At 34.6% G+C, this 25,316-nt stretch overlaps 6 protein-coding genes across 9 annotated transcripts in view; 2 read left to right on the top strand and 4 right to left on the bottom strand.

The window, feature by feature from the left end:
* LOC104761521 (UPF0725 protein At2g20620-like) lies at window positions 29–3,861 on the bottom strand. The gene is made up of 10 exons (XM_010484616.2): window positions 3,751–3,861; window positions 3,571–3,657; window positions 3,254–3,446; window positions 2,814–2,935; window positions 2,613–2,696; window positions 1,797–2,507; window positions 1,635–1,708; window positions 485–1,544; window positions 306–403; window positions 29–225 (listed from the first exon to the last, which is right to left on the bottom strand). The coding sequence occupies exons 1-6, from the start codon at window positions 3,829–3,831 to the stop codon at window positions 2,295–2,297; spliced, it is 780 nt and encodes a 259-aa protein (XP_010482918.1). The 5' UTR covers window positions 3,832–3,861; the 3' UTR covers window positions 29–225; window positions 306–403; window positions 485–1,544; window positions 1,635–1,708; window positions 1,797–2,294.
* LOC104761519 lies at window positions 4,108–7,699 on the top strand. 2 transcript variants are annotated; one of them, XM_019240544.1, is made up of 15 exons: window positions 4,108–4,194; window positions 4,318–4,360; window positions 4,489–4,637; window positions 4,907–4,945; window positions 5,050–5,106; window positions 5,206–5,269; window positions 5,409–5,449; window positions 5,538–5,662; window positions 5,748–5,807; window positions 5,957–6,015; window positions 6,142–6,221; window positions 6,344–6,382; window positions 6,559–6,621; window positions 6,714–6,884; window positions 7,022–7,699. In XM_019240544.1, exons 1-15 carry the CDS (start codon window positions 4,192–4,194, stop codon window positions 7,067–7,069), a joined length of 1,041 nt encoding a protein of 346 aa, XP_019096089.1. In that variant the 5' UTR covers window positions 4,108–4,191; the 3' UTR covers window positions 7,070–7,699. The 2 variants fall into 2 exon arrangements, with proteins under 2 accessions (XP_019096089.1, XP_010482915.1); XM_010484613.2 differs by having other exon boundaries at window positions 4,477–4,637.
* Window positions 5,818–11,445, bottom strand: LOC104761520 (FH protein interacting protein FIP2-like). Of its 2 annotated transcripts, XM_010484615.2 has the most exons (13): window positions 11,361–11,445; window positions 11,032–11,114; window positions 10,465–10,574; window positions 10,026–10,160; window positions 9,738–9,884; window positions 9,419–9,502; window positions 9,265–9,311; window positions 9,081–9,154; window positions 8,909–8,967; window positions 8,736–8,795; window positions 8,510–8,590; window positions 8,290–8,365; window positions 5,818–5,906 (listed from the first exon to the last, which is right to left on the bottom strand). In XM_010484615.2, the coding sequence occupies exons 2-12, from the start codon at window positions 11,075–11,077 to the stop codon at window positions 8,312–8,314; spliced, it is 897 nt and encodes a 298-aa protein (XP_010482917.1). In that variant the 5' UTR covers window positions 11,078–11,114; window positions 11,361–11,445; the 3' UTR covers window positions 5,818–5,906; window positions 8,290–8,311. The 2 variants fall into 2 exon arrangements, with proteins under 2 accessions (XP_010482917.1, XP_010482916.1); XM_010484614.1 differs by lacking the exon at window positions 5,818–5,906 and having other exon boundaries at window positions 8,159–8,365.
* On the bottom strand, window positions 11,546–12,414 carry LOC104761518 (RING finger protein 215-like). Its single transcript, XM_010484611.1, has one exon. It carries the CDS (start codon window positions 12,247–12,249, stop codon window positions 11,572–11,574), a length of 678 nt encoding a protein of 225 aa, XP_010482913.1. The 5' UTR covers window positions 12,250–12,414; the 3' UTR covers window positions 11,546–11,571.
* LOC104761516 (CASP-like protein 2D1) lies at window positions 14,725–15,799 on the bottom strand. The gene is made up of 3 exons (XM_010484610.2): window positions 15,426–15,799; window positions 15,231–15,342; window positions 14,725–15,116 (listed from the first exon to the last, which is right to left on the bottom strand). The coding sequence occupies exons 1-3, from the start codon at window positions 15,638–15,640 to the stop codon at window positions 14,862–14,864; spliced, it is 582 nt and encodes a 193-aa protein (XP_010482912.1). The 5' UTR covers window positions 15,641–15,799; the 3' UTR covers window positions 14,725–14,861.
* LOC104761513 (pyruvate decarboxylase 2) overlaps window positions 22,729–25,316 on the top strand; it is an 8,988-nt gene continuing 6,400 nt past the window's right edge. The window contains exon 1 of one of the 2 annotated variants that reach the window (XM_010484606.2): window positions 22,729–24,464. In XM_010484606.2, coding sequence (XP_010482908.1) covers window positions 22,898–24,464 — 1,567 coding nt within the window. In that variant the 5' untranslated portion in view covers window positions 22,729–22,897. Of the gene's footprint in view, window positions 24,905–25,316 lie in introns of those variants that run through there. The other variant, XM_010484605.2, reaches the window with a different exon arrangement.

Here is a 25,316-nt window from a genome sequence, read left to right as displayed (position 1 = left end):
AATGTTTCTGAAAATGTATATATAGATATAGATAACTGATCTTGCTCCTTTAGCCTCATTTCAAGTTGCAAAAATAAACAAAACCAATTGTTTGAACACTTAAAAAACGATATGGGGAATCAGAAGCTACAAAATCTTGAGACAATCCATGTAACAAACCTTCTGTTGTAGTAACACTGCTTCATGACTTTGCTCGGCTTTGTGTTTTCTCTACAACTCTTTAATCTGGGAAAAGTTTAGAGAGATGGTGAGAATTTACAAATAAGAAAGATAATAAGTTTGAGACTGAATCAGTCTTCCTTAACCTTCTGTTGCCACACAAACGAGCTCATGAAACCTTCTGGTGTTAAGCTGCAGAGTCTGATTGGTGTCTCTCCCGGAGCTTACATTCTAGGTCTTTGACCTTTAATGGGAAAAATGATACCTGTTAGCCATAAAATGGTAACAGAGGAAATGTTGAGCAGAATTAAACAGGAGAACAAACCTTTTGCTGGAGATTGCTGCAAATTTCATCTCTGCTCTTTAGTCTTTCTTGGAGATGAGCGCTTTGTTTTTCTGATTGGTTATTCAGCAAATCAACCTGGCTTTTTGTTCTTTTCCTGGAGAATTTTGTATGTTCTCTTCCCAAAGTGGTGGGAAGTAGATCAGAGTGATACAACTATGTACAAGCAGAGTTTCCCATATTGAAACGAAGAATATATCTTTTTAGACGTGCGAACACCAAATACATTTGTCAATTAAACCCTGAAACTCACCTCTAAATTTCGATTGTGCTGCAGCAGGAACTTCAACAGGACTAATGCATTCTCGCCAAAAACCATTTCAGGTAAGCGAGATGTCTGAAGCTTTTCTGCCCACCAGTGTGGCAATCAAACGTAACATTCTTAAATATGCGTAACAGAAAATGCTATTTTGATATTCGAGACAAAAAAAAAAGAGACAAACTTGATTCTCTCCCCCAGTATCACACCCTCATTACTTGGTCTAGTGCTAAACAATAATAACTCCTTAATTACTACTCATCTGAAGTAGAAACCATCAGTAATTTGAACTAAACAATGGTTTACAAAACTCCTTAATTTTTCTAGCTATGAAGACGCAATGGCATGTAAGTAGAATTTTCAGAAATCCCACATCGTTTTAATGATTCTGTAATCTAGTTGAAGAAAGAAATGAGCAACACCAAACCAGAGAAATTTGATTAACGAGAGACTCTCAAGTCTCAATACTCAAGTAACTATTCTCTAACCAACTCACAACAGCTAGAACAGCTAGAACCTGCTGCATTAAGTCCTAGGCTAAAAGCTTGAACAATAGAACTTGATTAAGGAGAGACTCTCAAGTCTCAATACTCAACTAACTGTTCTCAGAAGTAGACAAGAAGTAGACAGGAATGGCTAAAGAAGCACCATAAAAGATTGTTCTTACATGCTTAGATTCAGAGTAATTGTAAATGAGCTCAGAATGAAGAGTTCGGGTTGATAAGGAATCGCGTGAATTGGAGACAAGTGCTTTCTGAGCAGCAGGCAATAGAGGAAAAATGTCTGACGATGATATACACAATTCGTTAAGCTGGAAAAATCTTAAGTCGTTTAAGAATGTAAAAAACGGAAGATACAACAATAAAAACTTACAAGTCATGCATTGATAAATGAGAGACTTCAAGCTTCAAACTTCCATCTAGCATCCTAATCTAATCATGAGCTCCCTGAAACACCCAAATGTTTAATTTTCAGATCTCACCCACACAAAATCAAAATTTGGGGAATGATAAAGGAAGAGGCTTCAAACTAAACCTAGTTTTCACAAAGCAGATAGAATCGTGAAGAAAAGACCACACAAAGCTTGATCCAAAACCACATAGATCTTTTCCTTCCACAAGAAGAAGAAGAAACTGCAGAAGATATGGCTCGAGTGTAACACATAACATCAAATCCGTACCAAACTTTGTTTCTCAGAATGTCATCAGCTCTAGCTGTAGTACTAGGCATTGCAGGAGCAATCAAAGCCTCACTAATCGTGAGCCCATAAGATAAACCTAAAGTAGTCTTCCCAAGCCATTTGACAAAGTAAGTACGCTTAAGAGATACAGGGCAAGTTGAACATAGCTTAAAAGTCTTGAAGACATAATTAAGTAAAAAAAAAAAAACATAGCATTCAGAGGTAAACAAACACACTCTCAATACAACTCTCTTTTAGTTATTAAAAGTCGCAAGGACAAACACAAATACCACCACCCAACCCAACTAATTAAGGTCATAAACATGATATATTAACAAAGTCACAACATGTGTCTACTTGTCCATCTCAACGTTTTTAACTTCAAGGCACATGTGTTGTGGTCTTCCATCCCTCGTTTGCCTTATTATGGATCTGTATTCGGCACCTCCACGGGTCTTGAAACTTAAGTAGAAGATTGCATTGCTCGACTTCAACTTCAAACTTGACTCTATGTCTTCTTTTGTTTGTACCACCACTTTCTTTATCTCCAATGGGAGATGATCCACCTGCAAAACAAAAAAAAGCATATGGTTGAGAGAAGAGTACATACATGAGCCCAACCAAACAAATGAGTATTCTCTCACTTCTCTAGGCTATATATTTTTCCTCACCATGTAAACATTCCACCTAGAGTATGCAGCAACTTGAGCATATAGATGAAGCCATGCATTCTCTTGCAAATCCGAATCATTAACCTGCGTTTGAAACATTTTGAACATTAGTGGAACAAGGTGTTCTGTGTTCTGTGTGTTGAGAAGATGATCAAATAAAAGGAAATAAGTCAAAAAAAAGTTCATAGCTAAACAGCACACCTCATAGAAGTGTAGCTTATCGCTTCCTGTAAGTGCATCATCATCTAGCCACTTAGGCATCAGACCAGTATAGAGCACGTCTACACCATTTGGGTCCCATTGGGGACAGCTTTCGTCAGATCCTAGAGCAACAATTTATAGAAGATTATTAATTGAATTGGTGGATAGGAAACTAGCATAGACAGAAACACCAAAAACAATTATGCATGTAACTTGTAAGGTCGTGACAAAAAAAAAAACATGCATACATGATTCATATACAGACGACTTGATATTTTAGGCTATATAGAGCAGATAATTAAACAAGGGAATCCTAAGGGGGTCAGAAACATACAAAATATTTAAGACGGGGCTAGTAACAACAACAACAACAACAAAAACAAAATCAACAGTTCAAAAAAAACGATAGATAATAAAAGGGACCATGTTAGTAAAGTTACCTGTAGGTATGCAATAAGTGGTGATTAATCTCAAGTTCTCACCATTCCGGTGAGAAGCATCCCAAACACCGGTGTCGATACTATGAATAGAATGGTTGGCTGGATCAAAGGCATCCAATGTCATAGTATAACTGACATGTGAAACCGTTCGCAGAAAGAGTTGGGTTACAGTCAAGAACTGTAAATTAGTCCCCTACATACAGCCGTGGAGATGTAAAATCAAAACCAATAGGGCAGTAAAAATCCACAAAAGAAGAAGAAGAAGAAAGGGTAAGGGGCTGGTAAAATAAGAGCAATATAGAGTCATGAGTTGTTACCTTGTGAGAATTGAAGCAATGGAGTCCCACCTTTGCTATGAGTTCGTCAGCGGGAGTACAACCAATGGCTTTTATCCCACGATATCCCTACAAAGACATTCAGAAACAAAATAAATCACAACGAGGAGATTTGAGAGAGAGAGGGAGAGAGCAGTAGTGTATCAAAATTCTAACCCTAACCTTAACGTGTTCGACATCGGAGGAGAAGGATTCTTTTTCTATGGGTGAAGAAGGAGGAGAATTGACCGGAACTTTGAGCATCTTTCCGATTTCGCACCAAAAAAAAACTAAACTTTCGAGAGATTTTAATACGTAACGGAGACGCTAATATAGCTAGGGGTTATTTGTATATGGTTTTTTATAGCCAAATTGTGTTTTAGTTACAATTTTGGTAAACCAAAACTGGTATTTCTGATCCGGTTCGATTTTCCAACACAATTTTGATCCAATAACCCAAAATCGATCCGGTTCTGGCTTACCGGGTTTCGTTAATAGCGTTAGCGTCAATCTTAAGCGGCAAAAAAAAAACCTCACAACTCTTGTTTTAAAAACCTCTCTCTCTCTCGCGTCGCTCGCTCGCTCATCGACTTGTTTCGATCTACTCTTGCAAAATCCGAAAACATGGTAAGTTTCTCTACTGGATTGCTTCTTCTTTTTCTTCGATTAGGTTACGTTTCATTGATCTATTTAGGGTTTAATCACTGTTCTCAAACCCGTTGAATGATGTCTTCGTTTTCTTGTGTTCAGGCTCTACCTAACCAGCAAATCGTCGATAATGGAGGAGGCACAGGTACCTCCTTTTGCCGTATTTCTAAATCGATTTGAAATATTTAATCTTTGTTTTAGTATTGAGATTTCTTTGATCAAGTACTGAGACTTGGTTATGATGATTTGGTGATTGAGAAGGGACCGTATTAGTGAATGGTGATAAGAAGAAACCTGCTCTTCTTGGTAAGCGAAAGAGGAACACGAAGAAGGAAGCTGAGAAGAAAGATGTGAAGAAACCCCGAGCGACCAGAACCAGACCACAACAACAGACTGAGTACTTTGAGGACAAACGTAATCTGGTAATGCTTTGTTGTCTAACCCTAGCGTACTCTCTGGGGGTAAATTATGTATACTGCTTATGATTTCATCACTGCAATTTTGTGGATTCTTCTCTGTTTCTGTGATAACGTAAACCCTCTGTGAATATAAACAATGTGAGATACTACGTTTTAGACAATGTAAAAGAGGATTCTGTTCATCTGTTTGGTGGTGTCAGAATGCTATTGTCATCGCGAGCTTTAATCAGTGAAAACAAATGGCTTGTTTTGTTTTTTGAGTGTGTTTGCAGGAAGATTTGTGGAAGGCTGCATTTCCAGTGGGAACTGAGGTATATATATATAGATATTGTTTTTTTAGGAGCTTCAACATCTCTGAGTTACTCTCTCCAAGTCTGTGCTTTGCTTATATATGGTTGTTAAATTGTGATGGCAGTGGCATAACTTAGATGCAGTTTATAATGAATTCAATTGGGATTTCAAAACTCTTGAAGTAAGTTATTTTGGATTATTACATTCTCCATTTTTGTTGTTGTCTCTATTGTCAGGGCTATGACAAGAGATATATTCTTGTATTTTATTTATGTTTCAGGAAGAATTTGAGGAAAGAGGAATTCTCTATGGCAAGAAAGTCTTTGGTTTTGGCATTACTGAATGTAAGATATGTTTTCTACCTCGTTTTGAGATTTTTGTTCTTATCTTTTAATCACTTGTCTTTGGCACTTGTGTTTTCTTTCTAATTTGCTTCTCTAGTACATGCATGTTTAGTTAATTTTTCTCTTCTTATGGTTACAGCTGACATCAAAGGAATAGTCCATGTCCCATCAGTTGTTGCTGTAAGTCTCTCTATTAACGGTTTGCTTGCTATCACTGATTATATTACAACCATTCCTCTATACAAGAAATATATTCTATATTTTGCAGGTTGAATCACCATTTCCGCCTTCTGATAAGTTAGCAATCACATCGGTTCAGGGTGCAGCGGAGAAAATCGTTCCAATGAAGCAGATGAAAATGGACTGGGTTCCTTACATTCCTTTTGAAAAAAGGTACCATGGTGATGAGATCTTCTCGCATTTTGGATGTTTACTACCGGCAGTTACTATATTGCTTTTGCGTTTGTTCTTCTTGCAGAGATATACAAGTTGATAGGATGAGCTTTCAAATTTTTATCTTGGGCTGTACGCAGAGGAGGTAAGAAACATGTTACATGGCATCATCTTACATATCTACTACTTGTAGTGTGATGAGTTAGGTAGCCCCTTTTTTTGCACCTTCCTTTCTGCATATAGTCTGCAAGTTATGGTGTAGTCAATTAATTAAGCTTTGTACATTATCTGCAGATCTGCTCTCAGACATTTGAAGGAAGATCGTATCAAGAAGTTCGAGTATTCCCTTCCTTGTGAGTTTAAATACTATACTACCAGTACTAGTTAAAATTTGTTAAGGAAACCATTTATACTATTCTTTATTATGTATGTGGGTACACAACAACAAAATCTAATGTCTCTTCTTTATTTTTTTGCAGATTTCTATAACCCGTTTGTGGAAGATGCACTTGATCAGAGTACTGAGGTTGACATTGTGTTCCCCTCTGAACCGGCGCCAGTAAGTTTTTTTTGGCATGCAATAAACATTGTATTGGAAGTGGCAGTCTTTGATAGGGGCCACTTTTAATTTTGGGTATTCTCTTTTATCATCAAAACTTTAATTTTTATCTGTTTGTGCAGGTTGTATGTGTGTTTGACTGGAAGTATACCAAACTTCAGGTGTGTGTGTTTAGCGTGTTTCTGTAACGAGCAAAACTTGGATTTACTTCTTCATTTAAATCGAAAGAGAGTTGTCCTCTTCTCACTGCACTTTCCCTGTTTGTTCAAATTGCATGCATGCACTGTATGCTGAATCTTGGGATGGCTTTTTTGTTTTTGTTTTGAATCTATCTCAGGAATTGGTTGATGATCAGATTGAAGAGGAAAAATTAGCTGCTGAGAAAGAGGATGAATTCAAAGTAAGTTTAAGCTGTACTGTAAACGCAAATTGTCAGTTCTTGACGACGACACTTGAACTTATATTCACAAAGTTACCATTGTTCTTTTCCAGGAGTTTGTGAAAGAGCAAGTTCGAGCAGCAAAGAAAGCAAATAGAGAGGCCAGAGAGGCTCGAGAGAAAGCAATAGAGGAAATGAGTGAAGAGACTAAGGAAGCCTTTCAAAGCATCAAGTTCTACAAATTCTACCCTCGCCCTTCACCCCATGTCCCTACATTCCTGACGGTAAGAACAAAAGACAAACAAACTAACCAGCCTTCTCCAAGAAACCAGTAACCCTTAAAAAGAATGTTTTAGTATAGTTTGTTACGACGACGCTCTGAATTGTTTGCTGATCTTTTCTGTTATTTTGTTTTTTGCAGACGTCTTTCATTAACCGATACTACGGGAAAGCTCATCAAGTCCTTTGAAGTGGAGTCATCAGAAAATAGCTTTTCTTCCTCTATAGTTAAAAAAGCCAAGTTCGAAAATGTCTTTTATTCTTTTTCAATTCTATTCTCCTCTAGAAAGAAATTATACATCAGTAGTGAGTATTTTCCAATCCCTAAGAGCTGTGGGATAATTTGACCTTTTTGTGAATTCTATCTACCTTCCAAGAGTTCGTTTGGCAGTCTCAAAATATGACTTGTTTCGTGTGTTATATAGTCTTTGTATAAAAAAACCAAAAAAGAAAAAAACAACCCACCTGGCTCCAACACGAGTCTCTAGAGTTTGCTAATAGGACTTAGGTTTGCCTAGATGAGCTTCATGTTACCTACCTTTATGTTACTAATTCATCCTTAAAAAATATGTTTGTGTTGATGCATTTAGCGTGTATGTTGTTAACCTCTGATTAATTTTGATGAGACCAAATTTGTTAAGAGAATCTGACAGGAGGGTTTAAGAAGTATGAACGTAACTAAGTACACTTGCAAGCCCCCTGTAACATTGTAATTAGCCTTTATCACAGATTCTGATGAGGTATAAATTACAGTATTGTTTTATGAAAAATATTTAGGTTCTCCATTCACCTCCTTCTTTTCAACCAATCAAAATCTTCTATACATTATCTCATTTTAAAAATAAATTAAAATTAAATTAAAAAGCAAAACCAATTAAAGAAACAAATTTTGTTATACTTTTAATTTAGGAAATTTAAATATTGGTTTGGTTTAGATTTTACAACTAGAACAAAATTATGTGTCGGTTTGGGTTTACAAATAAATTCTTTAGGGTTTAGATTTTACAATCAAAATGAAATTATGTCGGTTTGGGTTTACAAATAATTTTTTAAGGGTTTAGATTATATAATTAAAACGAAATTATATGTCGGTTTGGGTTTACAAATGAGGTGGTTAGAGTTTAGATTTTATAATTAGAACGAAATTATATGTCGGTTTGGGTTTACAAATGAGATGGTTAGGGTTTAGATTTTACAATTAGAACGAAATTATATGTCGGTTTGGGTTTACAAATGAGATGGTTAGGATTTAGATTTTACAATTAGAACGAAATTATATGTCGGTTTAGGTTTATAAAAAAGTGGTTTAAATTTTTAATTTTACAATAGATACATATTTTATTTCCTTATTTTACAAGGAGGTGAAAGGAGAGGTGAACCTAAGTATAGTTCTTATAAGACGAGACTTACAGTCGGTCTGAACAAATGGAGTTTATCGGATAGCACCGGTCATATTAGCGCCACCGAGGTTTGCCCCTTCCAAATGCTGTTACATAAAACATACATCGCAGGGATTAGCCGTTTCAGCTCTACTCAGAGACTTGAAGAAAAAGATGAAACCAAATTACCGGCCAATATCAATCTGCCCATATATGTTGATCTAATACCAAAGTATTGTTTTTGGACTTACCGCTTCTCGCAGATTTACATGCCTCAAGTAAGCTCGTTGAAGGTTTGCTCCTTTGAAGTTGGCATTCTTCAACTTTGCACCCTATACATGTATAATCCAGTTAAACCGCAACTAAACACTCATTTAAGAGAAAGTGCCACATTATGACTTATCTGTCTCCTCCAGACACTTTTGCACAAATCGAATTAAGGCTGAATATAAACTGTCAACAAAAGGGATTGCTTACCTTCAAATTTGCACCTTCAAGATTTGCTCCTTCTAAGTTGGCATTTGTAAGGTCCGCATTCTGTTAGGTAAGAAAGAGAAATCAAACATTATCACCAAATCACGCTATGCTCATAAACACCTTCTGGATACGTGGGATTGAAATTCTATTTCTACACAGACTACTTAAGGTACCTGCAAGTGTGCAGTCCCGAGATTTGCACCACAGAAGCTGCAGTCCACTAAGCAGGCATCTATAGTACAAAAAGTCAGATTTTTTTTAGTCAAATTATGTTTTATATGTGACATTTTATTACATGGCTGTCTAAAAGATCATTAACAAGTAAGATTAGGCTTTTATATGCACCTTGTAAATTTGCACTCTGAAGATTTGTACCAGCTAACAACGCTCCTCTAAGATTTGCGCCAGTAAACTCACACCTTTATAAGAAAGGAAATAAAGGTGTGATTCAGGAAGTGGTACCAAGTACAACTTATCTAATACAATAGTACAACTTATCTAATACAATGGGATCTGACAAATTCCTTACTCGCGCAAAATAGCATTGTGAAAGATGGAGCCCTCAGCATCAGCATCCTTTAAGCATTTAGTATATCAGCATATATGATAGTTCAAGAAAAGTTGATATGATGATACATTCTTCCACCAAAGCAGGAAAAAAAAGTTTGATACAACATATTTACCCGAAATTTGGCACACTGAAGATTTGTACGAGAGAAAAACACATTCCTGAGACAAGCATAGCTGAAATCCACAAGGGATAGATCCTACATTATTCAAAGAGAAACATTCAGACTGTAAATACGAAATATGTACTGTAAGTCCTTTTTAAACACAGATTAAAACAACAAGAATCAGTTAATCTATATGTTCTAAGTTTTCCTCCACAGAAGTTTGTCAAACCCACAAAGGATCTCTGAATTTAGGAATGAGAAAATGCAGCGAGATCAAAACAGCCAATAGCATGGTAACATACAAGAATCTGAAGTTAAGAATTATTACCAGTTTAGAAAGATCAATTCCAGAAAGATTAACACCTCGGAACCTGACTCTCTCGGACTGTATACATTTGATGATATCTACACGCGTTAGTTCAGCTTCTACTTCACCAACTTCTCTTCTCAAATCTTTTATTCCATCTTTCAGCCCCTGATATAGGACGAAAAATGCAAATGTATTACATCTCCAGCAAAAATTTAGTCAATGTACTCCATAAAAAGTAAAACTCTAGTTAGCAGATTAAAAATGAACAAAACGAGGATAGTAAGGTAAAAGAAAAGCTGAGCTTACGAGAAGCTGATAGTAGTCTGCTTCGCGCAAAAGTTCAGAACAATCAGGATCTGACAGACTAGGAGCAATGCCATCACGCAACCAATTTAAAATATGACGAAAGTGCTTTCCATCCCTATCTATGAATACATATCCCTGCAACAATTAAATCAACTAGTTTAGTGAACATACTTTGTCACAAGTGCACATATGCATACTCAGTCATACACACATAAAATGATTCTTGCATTTCTAAACACCTCTTAAAGTGGGTAGCTAAAGTTACAGTCTTTCCAAATAACTATATTTTGGTTTATCATTAAATGAAGGCTATGCTATGCGATCTAAGGACCAACTGTTACACTCAGTGAAGCCTATTCATATGCAGAGGTTCTGAAATGGAATCATCCTAAAACAAATTATCGGGTTGCAATTCAAGTAACATAGAATGTAATAATACCGTTTTAGATTCCTGGCACATTGCATGGCGACCACTAAACATCGCTGCGAGCATTGAGTCTGGCTCACGGATAGTCAAAGTATCAATGGTAGTACAAAATTTCTTTCCACCTGCATCATGACCACAGACATTTTTATAGTTTATTGAAGAGCTAGGCCTCGTGTAAGAAAAAAAGGTTTCTTTATCACTCAGAAGATGGTTGAGGAACCAAATATATATCTAAGAGGACAATACAACACAGTTCTGGCCTTTCCACATGTTCAACCCAAGAAACATTGAGGGTTAGCAAGTGAAACCTAAGCCCCAAAGTTTTCATTTTTCTAGTGAACTTTTTCTGAAATTGAGCATGCACCATCTCAATTACAGGATTCATAAACATAACTAAGAAAAAGATGACCAAGTTACAATATTTCTCACCCGGTTTAGCTATCATTTTATCAATTTCACGTAGTACTAAGCTTAGTTCAATTCAAACATTTTGGAATCAAAAGGATGGATTTTTACCAAGAATTGTAAGTAAGGGAGTAATGTGATTGCAAGAGAAAGATAAAGGTAAGAAATTTTTACCAATGTTAAGACGAATCATGGAAGACAAGTCAGAGCTCGTCTCCATGAGAGAGGAAGAACAGAACCCAGCACTAAGCTTTGACCTGTGAGGAGATTATCACTTGATTATGATGCCAACATTAGAAAAACAAAAACACCAAACAGAAGTAGATTTCACAAAAATCTCGAATCTTTGCTGTCTAATTCTATTGAAAATTTGAAGGTTTTATAGCAAATACTGCGATCTAGCAACTCAAACTCATCCGACGAATACTCAGATTTTGGAAACACTTCGTATGCAAAAATTGGATTCGATTTCACAAGTAAGTATGTGTAATTGTTATTATTACCTGCAAATATTTTGCTTCGTGTTTTTTCTTTGATTTTGCTGAGAATTTTTTCTTGGGTTGAGGAGAAGAGACAGGACAACGAAAATAAAAGAGATTTCTTATTGCTTTTTTTTTTTCTTTTCGATTTCAGACAACATAGATGGGCTTAATGGATAAAGGCCCAATATTACATATTCAAGCCCAATATAAAAGGTTTACAAAACCTATTGATTTAATAGAGAGAAACGGTTTGGCCGATGGCGTTGGTACGGCAGATAGGACAAGACTCGTTGCTTCCCAGCCACATCATAATACAGTCTCTATGAAAGTGGTGGGAGCATGACAACTCAACGCGACCCATCGGACCAGATAACTCATTTAAGCATATCGGACAATCCGTCTCCGGGACCTGACGACAAGTACCCTTGTCTGTACAGCTGCATACACACTTCACCCATTGTTCCTCGTCGACTTTGACGTCAACTTCTATCATCAAACCTCCTATTCCGCCGCGGCTTCTGTGGAAGTTGACGGATTCGACTGAGATGTAACGGACAAGACGTTCTTGGAGAGAATGCGATAGGAGCATCGCGGACAAGATGATCATGACGTGCTCAACGCATGTCTCTTGGGAGACAAGAAACTGTTTTGGGATGCTGTCTTCGAGTCTGATTTCTTGATGGCGACGGCGTTCGATAACGGACGTCATTTCGTGTCCGTCGAGATTCTCATTACGAACCTGGAGGCGCGGCTGGTAAGTGACGACGAAGGAACACGAATCTGATTCGACCTGAGAAGCTTTGAGATAGATGCGTTCGTTTGTGGTCTTTTCCCGGACAAGGCAACGGTTGAAGAATCGATCAGAAACGGTCGTTGAGGTAGCAAGAAGTTCATGGTTGTAGCTGCCCATGATGGTTGGTGCCTTTTGGTGGTAGCTAGGAACCAAAAGGAAGAGATCCTAGCTAATCTCTCTTGAAACGATTTAGATCTTATGTTTTTTTTTTCTTTCTCTTAGTTACTTTTCCTCTCTACTGTTGTGTAAGTATATATACACATCTCGAGAAGGTTCAACTCATGTGGGATAAGGAGGTTTTACTCAAGGACAGCAGTGTAAGATATTTTTCTATTTGAAATAGTATTTGCTAGTGCCAGCTAAATCAATTCATAGATTACCATTTAATTTGGTATGTATTTCTGTTAACTACACTTTGATTCTTTTATAATAATTCAATGCTTTTGTATTTATTATTCAGTCAAAAGTTGTAAATCTTTGAATCCATGAAAGGATTTCTAACTTCTTATATGTGAACAGCTAATTATAGCTTTACAAAAAAGATACAATGCAATATATGGCCAAATTTTCCTAAAATCAATTAAAATACCGTTTCTAACGACTAATGCCAACGCAACAATGATTTAATATATAACAAACGGTCTAATGGTTAAACCTCTTAGCTACCGGAAACATAGATATCTCCGAAAAAAAGATTTATATTATATGGTTTGGGCTTTTCTCTCGGAAATATATGAGCCCACGACACTTGAATTTCCTAGTAATTAAAAAAATGAAAATAAATACAATAGTTGTCCATCAAATTGGTTCGTTTGAGCTAATCTTTTGCTGGCAAAAAAACAAAAATATACATATAATAGTTGCTATTTTAAATGACTTTGAATTTAACTTCACATTTGTAATCTTTTGTATTTTCAAGACTTATAAATAAATACCAATTCAAAGATCTTGACATTTAATTAAAAACATAGTTATTGTTCTAAAACGCGGTCTATATACATACAACCTTTTAAAATTGCATAGGCTTTATTGCAACTATATATATTTAGATTTATAAGTTTTACTTTAGTATATGTACTTGAACAGTGACTATATATAGTAATATATAGTACTAATTCATAAAACTACATTTCAATCCAGAATGTGACATAAAAACTTCGATTAATTCTCAGTTCTCACTTGAGTTTTNAACCTGGAGGCGCGGCTGGTAAGTGACGACGAAGGAACACGAATCTGATTCGACCTGAGAAGCTTTGAGATAGATGCGTTCGTTTGTGGTCTTTTCCCGGACAAGGCAACGGTTGAAGAATCGATCAGAAACGGTCGTTGAGGTAGCAAGAAGTTCATGGTTGTAGCTGCCCATGATGGTTGGTGCCTTTTGGTGGTAGCTAGGAACCAAAAGGAAGAGATCCTAGCTAATCTCTCTTGAAACGATTTAGATCTTATGTTTTTTTTTTCTTTCTCTTAGTTACTTTTCCTCTCTACTGTTGTGTAAGTATATATACACATCTCGAGAAGGTTCAACTCATGTGGGATAAGGAGGTTTTACTCAAGGACAGCAGTGTAAGATATTTTTCTATTTGAAATAGTATTTGCTAGTGCCAGCTAAATCAATTCATAGATTACCATTTAATTTGGTATGTATTTCTGTTAACTACACTTTGATTCTTTTATAATAATTCAATGCTTTTGTATTTATTATTCAGTCAAAAGTTGTAAATCTTTGAATCCATGAAAGGATTTCTAACTTCTTATATGTGAACAGCTAATTATAGCTTTACAAAAAAGATACAATGCAATATATGGCCAAATTTTCCTAAAATCAATTAAAATACCGTTTCTAACGACTAATGCCAACGCAACAATGATTTAATATATAACAAACGGTCTAATGGTTAAACCTCTTAGCTACCGGAAACATAGATATCTCCGAAAAAAAGATTTATATTATATGGTTTGGGCTTTTCTCTCGGAAATATATGAGCCCACGACACTTGAATTTCCTAGTAATTAAAAAAATGAAAATAAATACAATAGTTGTCCATCAAATTGGTTCGTTTGAGCTAATCTTTTGCTGGCAAAAAAACAAAAATATACATATAATAGTTGCTATTTTAAATGACTTTGAATTTAACTTCACATTTGTAATCTTTTGTATTTTCAAGACTTATAAATAAATACCAATTCAAAGATCTTGACATTTAATTAAAAACATAGTTATTGTTCTAAAACGCGGTCTATATACATACAACCTTTTAAAATTGCATAGGCTTTATTGCAACTATATATATTTAGATTTATAAGTTTTACTTTAGTATATGTACTTGAACAGTGACTATATATAGTAATATATAGTACTAATTCATAAAACTACATTTCAATCCAGAATGTGACATAAAAACTTCGATTAATTCTCAGTTCTCACTTGAGTTTTATAAATGTTGACAAATAAGTGTGTATCAAACAAAACAAGGAATCCTTACTAAAAATAACAAAACTATAATAATGTGAATTTTTTAAAAAGGAATATTTAAGAGATCAAAGAGCGAGGTTGAGGGAAGACGCCAATCCTGAGTGTTGCACGATGTGAAAGAACTTGTTAACTAAACTAAGTTTTTTGTTTTCCCCTTGGTAGCCACTATGACATACAACAACAATTAAAAAGAAAAAAAACTAAAAATAAATCATAATATTATTTTGAGATAGAAAGTTAAAACTTGAGTAACTAATCAAGCATCAATATTGGTTTGAGAATCACAAGGAAGATCAAAAGGACTAAAAGCTCTGTAAGCAGAAATGACAGAGAGGAATAAGAAAAATAAAAGAACAAAGACATGAAGCCCCAAAGCAATTGTGAGTTTTGAACAATAATGTGGATAAGAAGAACACATTTCACTCCATGCCACTATTTTGTCTCCTTTGTTAAGTAAGTACACTATCTCTGTTGCTCCTGCTACTGATGTTGTCATCACATAGGCTAAAACCTTCACACACCACAAAAAGTTATTCACTTATATAAGAAATTGCATACTTACTTTGATTAATGATTTGAGCATNTGATTAATGATTTGAGCAGGAATAAATAAATAAAAAAAAACCTGGTCAGGAACAAAGAAGAGCCAAGCTTTGGAGGCTAAACATGAGACCCATGAAAAAACAGTAGAGAAGAGAGCATAGATAGCAGATATGGCACTCGCACCAACCATGTACCTGCAAATAATCAATTCAGTTAAAAAACTAAAATAGAAACAAATACTCAATTCTAAAATTGAAATTTAAGAATACGCATTTACTTGAGACCCATGATGGAGTTGTAGTCTAAGCTGCCATAGTCAGGGTTGGATTCGTGGTTAGTGACAGTTAACCAGATGGTTGCAACACTGAGAGGAACCACACTTAGCCTTAGACATGAATCTATGAGCTTCAAAGACATAGGAACTTGTTGTGGTTGCTGCTTTAAAGAACTGCTGCTTCTCTCCCCTTCCCTTGTGTTGTTGTTGTCTCTCATCTTTGGTTAATTGGATCTCAAAATCAGATGTGTTTCTTTTTTGGTTTTGGAGAGGAAGAAAGCTATAAAAATGTTGACTTCAAGTGGATTTCTCAGTTAGATTATCTATCTCTTTTATAAATATGTGTGTCTGTGTGGTCACAAGACATACAAAAACAAATTATACTAGGATACGAATACAAGTTCCTATAACTTTTCTCCTTTTTATGATTAAGCTTTAGAAACCGCGTGGAAGAAAAATAAGTGATTTTCATTTATAAATTGATAAGACAAGAAAAACTTGCAAATGTGAATATGGATTAGATTAAGCATACTATATTACGTTAAACTAAGCATTTTTCATCATCTCCAGATTGTAAAAATAATTGTTTGCATTAAAAGTAGAATGGTGTTCGATTTAATTTTGTTATCAAAACTTATGTGTTTCTCAAATTTCTTATATACAATAGAACCTATATAAATTAATACTCGGTAAATTAATAATCTTTATAAATTAATAAATTTCTCCGGTCCCAAGTTAGGACTAGTGTAATTTTGGACATTATTCGATAAAATAATAAATTAATAACTTTTTAAAAAATCTCATGTAAAAATATGGTCCATCAATATCATAAATTAATAATCAAATAAACTAGTCTATATATATCTAAGAATATTTAGTGAAATATGAATATATTGTTGTTTGTTTGTTCTTGAATTTGCATTTTTGTTGGAGAGCATCTCTAATCTTTCTGACTGCATCAAAAACTTCTGGTTCTAAAGGTATCGCATCCAAAAATTGTAGAAAGTTCTTGACGCGATAATTGCTTCCTTATATGTAACTGGTTCTAAAGGTATCGTCATATCTTCTTCAATTTTACCATCATCTTAAAAAATAGTAGCAACAATTTCTTCTAAACTATGAATTTTTAATAAAAGATCCTCTTCATAAATTAATATTTTATTAATTTATCGATAAATTAAAACCTTTATAAATTAATAAAATTTTATGGTCCGTCCTTATTAATTTATAAAAGTTCTACTGTATATATATATTGGATTTACCATGTTTAGTAACTGTTCTAGCGAGTATAAAAGTTGGTAATTGCTGTCAGAAAAAAAAGATTAGTGGTTTTGATAAATTCTATGTTTATTTTGGTTTTTAGTGAGTGGCACCAAAAATCTGGTAGTGGAAGTGACAGGGACGAGGCAAGTGCGGTGGTTGCTGGTAGCGAGAGAGATAGACATTTGGCTTGTCTTGGTGGGGCTTCATATGATGTAATCATAGTTTTTACTTGAGATAATATAAATTATAAAGTATTGAGTTGTTTTTATATTATGTTTATGGGATACCTAGTGGTAAATTTGTAATAACAAAAGAATTATCGTTCTTCAAAGACATTATTAATCGGTGGCGATACGATTTGGGGGACACAAAGTGATGACACTAGCATTAGTCAAGGTGATGTCACATCGTAGATTCGTAGTTCAACAGCAAAATTGATCACACCATAGGAATGGAGAGAGCCCGCGTTTTCAAAATCAAACATAACTTACGTGTCTTCTTCGATTTGGTTCTATTTTAGTGGTATTTTTTGAATTTGATACATTGTAGTTTGGACAAATCCAAATTATGATCTCATGATACAAGAATAGTCGCACCGAGATATTATTATATATATATAGCCTATGTTGATTTCAATCTAACAAAAAGATAGCAAACTTGAGAATCATTAAGCACCATTGACTAATCTTCCAAAACAGCTAGAACATTTAGAGTTAGATACAAATCATTTTTTTTTTTTTTGGCAAACAGATACAAATCATTAATAACCCAAAAATGATCCTCATCGAGGAGTATAAATTAAATTATGAACAATCCAAATATATGGCTGATAGATTCTCAAGGTCAAACAAAACCAACACAAATAATTAAACTAACAAGGCTAAAATCATCATCTGTATGATGTAAACACACATAATTTATTGAAATTTTAATAATGATTATATAATGAGTCTTAATCTTAATAATTATGAGTATTGAACATTATACCCCAATTGTAACATCATAATTTATATATTTTTGAAGAAAACGCTAAGATTTTGCTTATATGTATTGCATAAAATTGTCGTTGTTAGATTCATATCTTACGCTTGTCCCTTTTTATCCAATACTAGGAAATGTGTTAGTAATATTTTGTAATTATATACTTTTAAAAGAGTTAAATAACTTATTTAATAAATTGATTATTCAATAGTTTACATCACATAAATATATATTTCTTTTCGTACAAAAATTTAAAAATGTTTCCCTCAATTATTGTTTTTTAGTTTTCTTAGTTTCTTCAATAGTATTTATACTATCCAACAAACGCAAGAAAGCTAACATATTATTTGTTATATTATTTAGATTTAATTATGAAGATGCCAAAATTTGTTAACAAAAAAACTAACTTGTTAATGGTGCTGAAGGAGTTGCAACGGGTTACTACACAAATGTGCCAAAATTTAATCCACGAGATGTCCTAGAAAATATTAGGAGATTGTTTAATGATGAAGAAATGTTGCCAATGACACCTTGGTACCGATGAAATGACGGACATATCACATCCAACGGAGATGGTTCATTCACAAGTAAAGGCTATGCAAAGCCGCTGAAGGAAAACATTATCCAGGTTACTGAATTGCCGGTGAAAGTGTGGACCAATGTTTAAAAAATCATTGAGTAGGAAAAAAACGACCAATTGTATTAAGGTCAAATAATGCATTCATGATTTAAAACAAAATTAATGATGTTTTTTTTCCTTCTTATTTTTCTCTTTTTCCTTTTGCAGGATTGCTTGGACTTAAGTGATGATATTCATTTGAGGTTAAATCTTCAAATGATTGAAGAGGGTGTGAAATCGGCTGCTGCAAATAACAAGCAATTTAAGGTAGACATTGTCTTGTCTGAATTGATAGGGACTAAGCATATGTGGCTGATAGATTCTCAAGGTCAAACAAAATATTATGAGACTCTAGAAGACAGTAAGATATACATACACACATACTTTTGCACTAACATATTATTTATTATATTATTTAGATTCAATTATGAAAATAAATTTTATCCAAAATGATTGATCCAAAACTAAAAACGTTCGGAAATGAATGATGAAGTCATATATTGAAATTATATGGGAAATGATTCAATTGTACTAATATAAGTGAGACCAAAACCTAACTTATGTATATTACAAGTTTACAACAATTTGTTTTTAAGAAAGTAATATAAACATATATTAAATATATGTAATTAACTATATACTAATAAATGATGCATGATTAGCATAATATTAATAAGTAAATAGAAATTGAAAATAGTTAGATGATAACTTCATGTGAATTGTTTAAGATGAATACAAATAAAAAAGCAAAATAAGAAATCTATATATACATTTCTTAAGTATATTTTGGGTTATACCCTTTTATTTGTACTTATTTAAAAACTCTTTTACAAAGTTAATCCCTAAAAAATTTCCAACAATAGCATTACGTCAGATTTTGTTTTCTAAGTATTTTACATTCCATTTCACTTATAAAAAATTACAGAAATCAATATGGAAACAAAAACTATGATATATTTAACCACACATTCTGTTGTGTTTTGAATATATTTTATCTCTGAATCCTTTGCAAACAAAGAAAACAACAATATGATTTCCATTTTGTTTCCAAAACCTGTGAGCTTTGATTCTTAATGTAGGAAGAAATTCGATTAACATTTATTTAATATTATAATTAATATATATAAACTTAATAAAAATTTAAAATATTACGAATATATAAAATTAAAAATTTTTAAAATAGTAGATGGTTATAAAGAGGACATGTTGGAATAAATAAAATATCATTAAATTTGTGCTAACGCAGGTTAAATCTTCATTGTATTATTTGTCAACACTACAAATATTAGAATATTTGACATATAAAATCAAGTTGATTTAACTAAAATTATGTAAAATAATTAAATCATTAGAAAAATGTGACTTAATCACAGCATATAAATTACTTATTATGTATTTAGATCACTTATTTTTTTTGTTATAATAATTTAAAAATAAAATAGAATCTCAAACACTAAACAAACCATACTAAATATAACAAATAAATGGTTATGAAGTGTATTACGGATTAAAAAATAAATATAAACATTTAGCCACACAAACGACCGGAAATTTAGTGTTTACAAAACATACAATATTTAACAAACAAATACAACATAAGATATAAATAATAAAAAAAATTATATGCACACGGTGTACCGTGGGTTAAAATCTAGTAAGAGACATATGACAACTAAAATTGAAAAAAGAAACTAGAAATCATAGTGTTCATAATATAGAAAGAATATACTTGTAGTACTAATATCCCAAAAAAAAAATCAAATGAATTATTGGTTATTCCTATTGGTGATAAAATCAAATAAAGTATTCACATAAATGATAAGTTTTATATATTTTCTGATATAAAACCAGGCCAGACATTGTAGTTTTATTTTAGTGGTATTTTTTGAATTTGATACATTGTAGTTTGGACAAGTCCAAATTATGATCTCGTGATACAAGAATAGTCGCACTCTTTTTCAAAAAAAAAATTTGTACCTCTTTTTTGAGACTAGTAGTTAAACTACACTAGGGTTATCAATGCCGGTGTGGGATGATCGTATGATTTGATGGGTAAATTTTAGAGAAAAGTGCTATACTGAAAAGAAAAGAAAAAGTAGAGGAATGAAGGACTTGTGACAATTGTCAATGAAAAGAGTTGGAAAACTTTGAAGGTGAGAAAGTGAGTTATGTATGGTCTATGATATGTACTTGGGGATGCAACTTGTTGTCTCTCAACAACAAATCAGTTTTACTTCACTGATAGTTCTAATACTTCTGCCAATTGATTACACCGGTTAAGTAAATCTAATAAGTACATTAACATAAACTAGAATTTTCAAGAATTCCTCTGCACAATATTGGTTAATTCAAGTTTTTTTTCAGTACCTAACTTGAGTATCCTACCGAGTCACCTATAACTAAGAACTACTATGATCGGTTCCAAATCATAAGTATTTATAGGACACCTAATTATGATGATCATCATCATTCTCTCCCTCATCATTACCATAACTTCTGTATAAACCCACATGTTATTTGTATCTGTTAAGTAATGACCAATTGCCATAATCAGAGGGTAGAGAGGTGCAGCTGGATCTGGATTCAAGTTCAGCATATGGGCAGAGAGGAAAAGCTTAATGCGCCATATTAAAACAAACCAAGAGACCAGATATAGACAAACTTTTTTACATTGATATGAGAGACTCATGAGAGTAAGTACTAGTGGTTCCATATGCTCTAATAACACAAAGCAAATGAAACTCATTTAAACCTTCCAACAACTGCGACAACCATATGGAGTGAGACAATAGCAGAAGGCAAACATGTGGACAGACATTGTTATCCATCACAACGAAGAGAGAGAGAACATTAAACACTTTTAGCACTGAGATGTTGAGACTAAGCAAAGCAGAGAAATGACCGAGATGTTGAGACTAAGCAAAGCAGAGATGGTGAAATTCCGCGCCGCCGCTGCTTCGTCAGATTTCAAGCCGCCGCTGCTTCGTCAGCAACAAAGTTGTGAGATGGTGAAATCAGATCTAACGGCTGCGAGAGGGAGCGTGACACGAGAGATGCGGTAGTAGTAGATCTAGCGTTGATTCTCGGGTTACGGATCTGAGCAAGCGCTCTTGGTTTCAAGTAGCGGTGGAATCCGTCGTTTCTTCTCGCCGGTGATTTAGAGATGTCCTTCATTGTTATGATTTTTGTTTTAAGCTTCGATGAAGAGATTGAATCTGAGGATCGAGAGAGAGATTATGGAAGTGATTGAAGATTTGGGGATCTAAAAGATTTTTGTAATGGAGTGAGAGCGGCGGGAAAATCGGCGTTTGGGGGGGAAAACGATGGAGTCTCTTTAGGGTTTTCAAAAGTCTTTATGGGCCCTTTTTTTGGTGGAACATGGTATTGACAGTGACACGCGTCACGTGACATTTAATCCGAAGCCCGATCTAGACTAAACCAATTTACAAATCAATTTCTTTTTGGTTTCTATAAACCAAAAACCAAACCGTATAGCAAACCACTCTCTAATGAAAATCTCCACTTGTGTGTTTATTAGAGGACCGTTAAGTAAGTTTCATCCGTGAGAGCAATTATTCTCTGTCTCTCTCACTAACTATTCCAAACGTGATACTGATACGGTGATACCTTCTGCGCTAAATCTTCTATAAATTAATAAACATTATAAATTAATAAATTTTACTAATCCCAAGTCAGAATAGTATAGAAAATAATAAAATTCGATAAAATAATAAAATAATAATTTTTTTGAAATCCCTACATAAAATATAGTCTCAATAATATCATAAATTAATAATCATGTAAAATTACATATATATATATATATACATGCTGATATAATAGAATATGTTTCTTTTAAACCTTATATCCATAAAACAATTGTTATATTGTATCTTTAAAATATAATGATATAAAATATTTTATAATATTCTATAAAGCACATTAAATTTTTAAAAGTTTTCAATTTCTAAATATGCATCATTTACATTTGGATAGATTAATAGACTATTAAAATACGATAATTGATATTCTTATTCATAAATTTGAATATTTATGTCATGTATATAAGTAAATTTGTCTACAATATTTGTAATTCATTATCAAAAATAATTTTTAATTATTTCAAATTCAATTCCAATAACATAAAATTTACAACATCCAAAATTTTAATCTTATTCTGCAAAAATTGTCTCAATTCATTATTTTAAAAAATTGAGCAATTAAAAATATACCTATAAATTAATAATTATTAATTTATACTATAAAATAATAATTATTAATTTATTGATAAATTAATATCACTATAAATTAATAAATTGTCTTAATCCTAACATTATTAATTTATAGTACACGTGTCTAATCTCACAGCTACAAAAATATCTTCGGCTAATGTTTTAATACCACCACCGTTCACCGTTTTTGTGTGTTTCCTTAATTAAAGATTACTTTTGCGGTTTTGCCACCGTTGTTTTCACTTCTACGTGGCGGTTTCAGTCTCCTATATTTTCCCCACTCATCTCTCATACTACTTACTAGTCTGTATTTTCTTCTCGAGAAAACCCCTCTCTCTCTCTCTCTCTCACTCTAAATTCGAAAAAGTGAAACGAGCGTTATGGACACTAAGATCGGATCCATCGACGTGTGTAACCCGACCCACGACGATATAGGCGGTCCTCCAAACGGCGGCGTTTCCACCGTTCAAAACTCGAGTCCACTTCACTCCACATCAATCAGCCCCTGCGACGCGACTCTTGGCCGTTACTTAGCCAGACGTTTAGTCGAGATCGGAGTCACCGACGTCTTCTCCGTTCCTGGCGATTTCAACTTAACGCTTCTCGATCACCTCATAGCTGAACCAGACCTCAAGCTAATCGGTTGCTGCAACGAGCTCAACGCCGGATACGCTGCCGACGGTTACGCCAGATCTCGCGGAGTCGGTGCGTGTGTCGTTACCTTTACCGTCGGTGGATTGAGCGTCTTGAACGCCATCGCCGGTGCTTACAGTGAGAATCTGCCTCTGATTTGCATCGTCGGTGGTCCAAACTCAAACGATTACGGTACCAATAGGATTCTTCATCATACGATTGGTTTACCTGATTTCACTCAAGAGCTTAGGTGTTTTCAAGCTGTTACTTGTTATCAAGCTGTGATTAATAACTTAGAAGAGTCTCATGAACTCATCGACACTGCGATTTCCACCGCTTTGAAAGAAAGCAAACCTGTTTATATTAGTATCAGCTGTAATCTCCCGGCGATTCCTCTTCCGACGTTTAGTCGTCATCCTGTTCCCTTCATGCTTCCGCCTAGGGTTAGTAACCAGATTGGTCTAGATACGGCGGTCGAAGCAGCGGCTGAGTTTTTGAACAAAGCTGTGAAGCCAGTTCTTGTTGGTGGGCCGAAACTGCGGGTTGCGAAAGCTGCGGATGCTTTTGTTGAGCTTGCTGATGCTTCTGGTTATGGTGTTGCTGTGATGCCTTCTGCTAAAGGACAAATACCTGAGCACCACACGCATTTTATTGGGACGTATTGGGGAGCTGTGAGTACAGCTTTTTGTGCTGAAATTGTTGAATCTGCGGATGCTTATTTGTTTGCAGGTCCGATTTTTAACGATTACAGTTCTGTTGGGTACTCTCTGCTTCTCAAGAAAGAGAAGGCGATCATCGTGCAGCCTGATCGGGTTACTATTGGTAATGGACCTGCGTTTGGGTGTGTTCTTATGAAGGAGTTTCTTATTAAACTGGCGAAACGGATTAAGCACAACAACACTTCCTATGAGAATTACCATAGGATCTTTGTCCCAGAAGGAAAGCCTTTGAGAGATAACCCGAATGAGCCTTTGAGGGTTAATGTGCTGTTCCAACATATTCAGAATATGCTCTCTTCTGAAACTGCTGTGCTTGCTGAGACAGGAGATTCTTGGTTCAATTGTCAGAAGCTGAAGCTCCCTGAAGGATGCGGTTACGAATTCCAGATGCAGTATGGTTCAATCGGTTGGTCAGTAGGTGCTACTCTTGGCTATGCTCAAGCTATGCCAAACAGGCGTGTTATTGCTTGTATTGGAGACGGTAGTTTCCAGGTAACGGCGCAGGATGTATCTACAATGATACGGTGTGGGCAAAAGACCATTATCTTTCTAATCAACAACGGAGGGTACACAATTGAAGTGGAGATTCACGATGGTCCTTACAATGTCATAAAGAACTGGAACTACACAGCTTTTGTTGATGCTATACACAATGGAGAAGGCAAATGCTGGACTGCCAAAGTGAGATGCGAAGAGGAGCTAGTGAAAGCGATCAAGACGGCAACGAATGAGGAAAAAGAGAGCTTCTGTTTCATTGAAGTGATAGTGCACAAAGATGATACAAGCAAGGAGCTTCTGGAGTGGGGTTCTAGAGTCTCTGCTGCTAACAGTCGTCCCCCGAATCCTCAGTAGAGATCAGAGATGCACTCCACTTATATATAGTATTTCCAATTTGGTAGTTTCCATCGCCGTTTTATGTAAAAAAGTAGTGTGTATCCTTTTACACCCATCTGGATGGGAAGAAAACAAGGTGTGTCTTCCCGTGAGGGATATAAGCTGTTTAAGTTCCTAAATAAAAAAAAATTGTTTCCTCTGGTTCGTCGTTCGTCCTCAGCTTTTCGCAGATTCATCAGAGCAATGGTCTTTGTGTTTTGGATTGGTATGTTGATGATTGTCTTACGAAAGTTGAGATCCCATTCGAAGATGCCAATGATTATTGGAAAGACTGGTAGAGTCCGTTCTTTTCCTCTTTATGCTAACTTTTGTTTTACCTTTTCTTGATATGTTCTGATTAGTACCTTTTCTTGCTTTCGGTTTTTTGGGTTCATGGCTGGAGTACTTGCGAAATTTGATCACTCCCATCACATAAAAACAGTATAGTGAAAGTCAGTTTTAAACACAGTGGATCACTCCATGAGGGATGCAGTGAAGATTCTTGGGAGTGATCCACTGGTTTACAAAACAGACTTCATCACTATGCTGTTGTGATGTGATGACTCTTTCGCAA

The sequence above is a fragment of the Camelina sativa genome, chromosome 18 (genome assembly GCF_000633955.1).
Source record: "Camelina sativa cultivar DH55 chromosome 18, Cs, whole genome shotgun sequence".
NCBI classification, from domain to species: domain Eukaryota; kingdom Viridiplantae; phylum Streptophyta; class Magnoliopsida; order Brassicales; family Brassicaceae; genus Camelina; species Camelina sativa.
This window is presented reverse-complemented; position numbering and strand designations above follow the sequence as displayed.